This window comes from Austrofundulus limnaeus, unplaced genomic scaffold, assembly GCF_001266775.1.
Source record: "Austrofundulus limnaeus strain Quisiro unplaced genomic scaffold, Austrofundulus_limnaeus-1.0 Scaffold368, whole genome shotgun sequence".
NCBI classification, from domain to species: Eukaryota; Metazoa; Chordata; class Actinopteri; order Cyprinodontiformes; family Rivulidae; genus Austrofundulus; species Austrofundulus limnaeus.
In genome coordinates this window covers 358,968-363,904 of record NW_013952770.1, presented here as the reverse complement: position 1 = coordinate 363,904, position 4,937 = coordinate 358,968, and the positions used below count along the sequence as shown (strand labels likewise).

The following is a 4,937-nucleotide window of genomic DNA, read 5'->3' as shown; positions in this document are numbered from 1 at the left end:
GAGTTGCCGCCATGTGATTGGCTGATTAGAAATTAAGTGTTAACGAGCAGTTGGACAGGTGTACCTAATAAAGTGGCCGGTGAGTGTATATTGGAATTGGACACCATTTAAAAAAGCTCACTTAACCCCAGAAATGTTAGCTTATTTTATTTTACTTTGCTGAGATTTTAAATGGTAAATGGTAAATGGACTGTACTTTTATTGCGCTTTTCTATCCATCCAGGACATTCAAAGCGCTTTACACTACGATCTGTGTCCTCATTTACCCATTCACACAGATTTTAGTTTTTACTTATTTAATTTTTTCATATCCGGTTGATCCCCAACCAGATCTGCGTGGCATCAGTGAGGACTAGTTCTGCTTAGCCTCCTCCAAGTGTGCCTATTGAAGATTTCCAGGTTTTTGTGGAACAGGCTGGGAAGAGAGACACAGGACAACAGTAACATCTGGCTCCAGCTCCAAAGACGATTACTCCGCTACTCTCTAAGAACTCATCCCACTCAGACCTCGCTCTCTGTGTTTTTATCCCTCCAATACTGTACAAACACAGAGAGCACTGCAGACATGTGCTGATGCACAGATTGGTAAAGCCAGATGGCAGAATCTCTTTGTCACCTAAACTCCAATAAAATAACTCTGTAAACATTAGGGTGTGTGTTTCTCCAAGCTTAGTCTAAGCAATCCCTGAGTTGTAAAATAAAATGCAAAGTTTTTCCTTGAAATAACAAAAAGTGATGAATATTATATTGATTTTTTTTTTGTAATGCAGAAACGGCATAAAGTTTACATTTCTTGTACAATTTTTAATCAAAATATAGGCTTTTTTTTGGTCTTTTTTTTTAACCATATATTGGAGAAACTCAGTTTTCTCCAAAATGCTCCCAGATTGCACAGTGTGCCCACCCAAATTGTAAGCTTTGAATTTTCTCTTTAAGACTGGCGGTGAAGACTGTTTAACATTTGTTATATCTACTAAAGCTGTTGTGTTGTTATGATCATTAGAATTAAAGGTGAAAACTCAGTCAGGTGAACCTGAAGAGGCAGGGGCAGTTCTAGGGGCGGGGCCACAGGGGGATCAGCTCCCGCTGAATTCTGATTGGCTCCCTGAAGTGCCCATGTCATGTCACTCATCTGGGTTTGTCCGAGAGGGATGATGGCGAGTGCAGTTCCAAGTCCAAACACTAGTGGTGCTAATGAGTCAAATAGGAAAGTCCAGCATCACCAGGAMCCCTGATTAGTTGTAACATTAGACTTTATGTGACAAACATACACTTTAACAGTAAAATAAAGATTGTAAAATACTGTAGGATGTTCAGTTTTTATAATTTTTAAACTAAAAGTTTAAAAATATATTACATGGACGGGGCCATTTTATTTACACGCAAAGCATTCTGGGTAAATGATGACATCAACTACAGGTCATAGGTGCGAGGCTGCTAGCGAGCTATATCCACCCTGAAGGTTAATCTTGGACAATATCTGATGATCGACTCTTTTAAATGAAACCAGAGAGCGTTGACAGAGAGGAGAAGGTAGAAACGACTCAGCCTGTAACTGAAAATATGGATGGAGGACAACAGAGCTGCTTCATGGAAGAAGAACCTCAGCTTAGCCTGTTAGCTTTAACGTTAGCCCCAATGCTATCACCATATATATGTATTATCTCAGCGCTACACATTCTCCTCTCATCACTGAGGTCCTCCAGCCACATGACAGAGAGGGGAACACAAAAATGACTCAGTCTGCAACTGAAAATATGGATGGAGGACCTCCGTTTAGTTTGTTTGTCACACTAGCACCGAGCTAATACATATAAGACAGTATAGCGTGAGGGCTAGCGCAAAGGCTAACAAGCTAAGCTGAGGTTCTTCTTCCATATTTTCAGTTACAGGCTGAGTCATTTCTACCTTCTCCTCTCTGTCAACGCTCTCTGGTTTCATTTAAAAGAGACAATCGTCAGATATTGTCCGAAATTAATCTTCATATAGCTCACTAGCAGCCTCGCACCGATGACCTAGTTGATGTCATCATTTACCCAGAATGCTTTGCATGTAAATAAAATGGCTCCGTCCGTGTTAAAATATATTTTAAAAAAGTTACAAATCTAAACAGCCTACAGTATTTTTTCAGTCTTTATTTTACAGTTAAAATAAATGTTTATCAAATAAAGTTTAATGTTACAACTAATCGTGGATCCCTTTAAAGAATTCTTCTCAGTGGAAGATTTGAACAGTCTTGTAGAAAAAGTCTTTCAACTGACAAATAATGGCTGAATTTTCTCACATGCTGTGTGTTTAAAAGTATTTTATGTATGTACAGTAAAAATGCATGTAAAATTGTTAAGGAGAATTTCCTTTGGAAGTTTTTTTTATATATTACATTACGTTGCAAGTGTTTGAAAATGTGTGAATGCATGTACTCACCTTACCAAAACTGGGGATTTATGTGAAAGGATGTTGAACAAATACTTGGCTCTATAAATAGTGTGTGGCCCCTTGACGGCACCTTTCTCAGAAAAATTCTAGATCTGCCACTGTAAAGATGTAACTTTAATAAATTAAACAAAAAGCTGGTGATGCAGTGAACATATAAAAAATATAGGCAGCACAAGGAACAGGTGGGATAATATAAACCACTGGAGAACACGGGTCTGAAAACCAATGTGCAAAAATAACAACTGACAGAACCAGGAGTGTCAGTGACAGAAAAGCTACGGATAACTGAGGGAAAAAAATGAAGAATAGTAACATGAAGTGCGTTAAACTCTAATATCTAAATAAACAGGGAGATGAATGACTAATAAACATGAATAAACTCAAAACATTAAAACTGCAAGTTTGTGACACAGACAAACAAAGCTTGGGTCATTTGAATTTCAGGGTTTTTAATGAATAGTTTTTGCACAATGCCTGTTGATTTGAGGCCTAATATTTACTCTGCATTTCTGTCATCCTGTTCCATTAAGTGAGCTGCCAGAGTGAAAGATGTCAGTTTACCATGGTGACCCTAGCTTTTACATTACTTTTGATCTTCTTTGTTTTTACACTTCCTGTATCATTTTTGTCTCAAAAAGTATTCTGTCAGATTAAATTGCCACGAAAGGAAATTCCAAATTATTATTGGGCTGTAGAACAGCGGTACAGAGACCAGTATAATAGATGATTTCCCCCGACCCGACCCCACCCCATACTGGCCCCCAACTGGGCCAGACATTTTTATTTTCCTGAGTCCTGGCTTATTGCTTGGTGTACATCTCTAATTTTCATTAGCTATTTAGAATTAGTGGAACATAAAAAGCACATAAACAAAACAATTAGCGGTTAATATATATTAAAACTACATATTGTTAAAACTACAAACTATGTATAATATATATTATACTATTAAAACTTAAACTCTCATCGCCTGGAATTAAGACAACTGGTATAAAACCAATGTCCTTAACATCAGGATGCAGGTCTCAGGGATTATATGCAGAATATTTTTAATAGATATAAATTTAGATGAGGRCAAACACAGTGGTGACAGAACTTTTCTCACTAAAAATATCAACTAAACAAAATAAAAAACTTGAGTATCACAAAGCGATTCCTTAACTCCTGTATTGCTGTATTTGTCAAATAACCTCTAACTGACAACATCACAAACATTCAGCTGGTTTGATGCCATTGCCACCCCAGGATTTTCAGTGTGCACCCTCCCCGTCGAATCAAAAAAAGTCCAGGAGGCGCCACTGCTGTGGAGGAAAAAGTTGATGTGGTGGAATTTTAGATAGCGAGTAGCCTATATATTGACACGTTTAAACGTTGCCAGTGTTCAACACAAAAGGGTCAAATAAACATTTCCAAGCACTTAATGTGTCGTGGTTCTCATGAGTTGTATCTCCTGTGCGATGTGTGCGTACCTGTACCAGTCCAGACCGCGCGCGTAATGCCGATCAAAGAAGTGCGGCTCCGAGCCCAGGGCGCGGATATCCGGATGGAGCCGCAGGAACTCCAGCAGAGCCCTGGTGCCTCCCTTTTTAACCCCAATAATCAGAGCCTGGGGYAGTCTCCGCGTGGCCGTCCACTCTTTCCCCGAGCTGTTCCCCTCCAGTCCAGACTCTCCATCCGCGTGGCTCACGTTCCTCTCCGGCCAAGCTGACCCCGCCACCAGAAGATCGCGCGCAGAGACGTCCGAGTTGTCGGTGAGCTCCGACTCGCAGCATCCGGCGAAGATATAGACCAGGGAGAAGCAGAGGATGCTCAGGGAGAAGGCAATGGTGAGCCGGTGGAAGAGCCGCCGCAGGTCGGCGCTCGGGGGGTGGAGGGGATGGTGGTTCCARAGCTGGTGCTGGCGTGGGTGAAAAGCTGCCATCCCTCGGTCGTCAGCGCCAGGTGAGTGGCCATCCTACCACAGTCTGAGCTCACATCCCAGCCCCGGTAGCATCCCTCTAAACTCTTGATGAGTCTGTCAGCGCGTCCCGCTGCTCTCCATGGTGCTGCGCGTCTGGAGCGCACTGGGGCAGCCCCCCCTTCTGCTCGCCTCCACGGAGCCCACCACACAACGCGAGGGGTACAATCAGCTAAATTAATGTTTTGCGTGACGATCTAGGGTGCGGGATCACTTACTGGTCCAAGCAGCAAACGTGGGGAGTTAAATAAAGCGTTGATATGTGAGCCGCGCGCTGCTGGGGAGGAGGGAAAGGTTGACTGAGTCTGTGTCCACTTCACAGGATTACCTCTCTCTCTCTCTCTCTCTCTCTCTCTCTCTCTCTCTCTCTCTCGCACTCTGAGATGCTTTTGATTGGGTGGGTCATGTCCTGAAGCGCCTTTAATACTATCCGGGGAGCTGAACTCTGTGTGCAGATCTTTATGTCTATACCTCCTAATGTGATTAAGTCCTTCAAACTCTGAGGTTTTATGTCTTACATCATCTGAAACTTTAAGCACCCAGC

General features: G+C 41.9%; 1 protein-coding gene across 1 annotated transcript in view; it reads right to left on the bottom strand.

Annotated features, from left to right (window-relative positions):
* The window catches only part of hs3st3l (heparan sulfate (glucosamine) 3-O-sulfotransferase 3-like), a 40,542-nt gene extending 35,816 nt beyond the window's left edge, over positions 1-4,726 (bottom strand). The window contains exon 1 of the mRNA XM_014023427.1: positions 3,906-4,726. Coding sequence (XP_013878881.1) covers positions 3,906-4,357 — 452 coding nt within the window. The 5' untranslated portion in view covers positions 4,358-4,726. The remainder of the gene's footprint in view (positions 1-3,905) is intronic.
* Between the last annotated feature and the right edge of the window lie 211 nt (positions 4,727-4,937).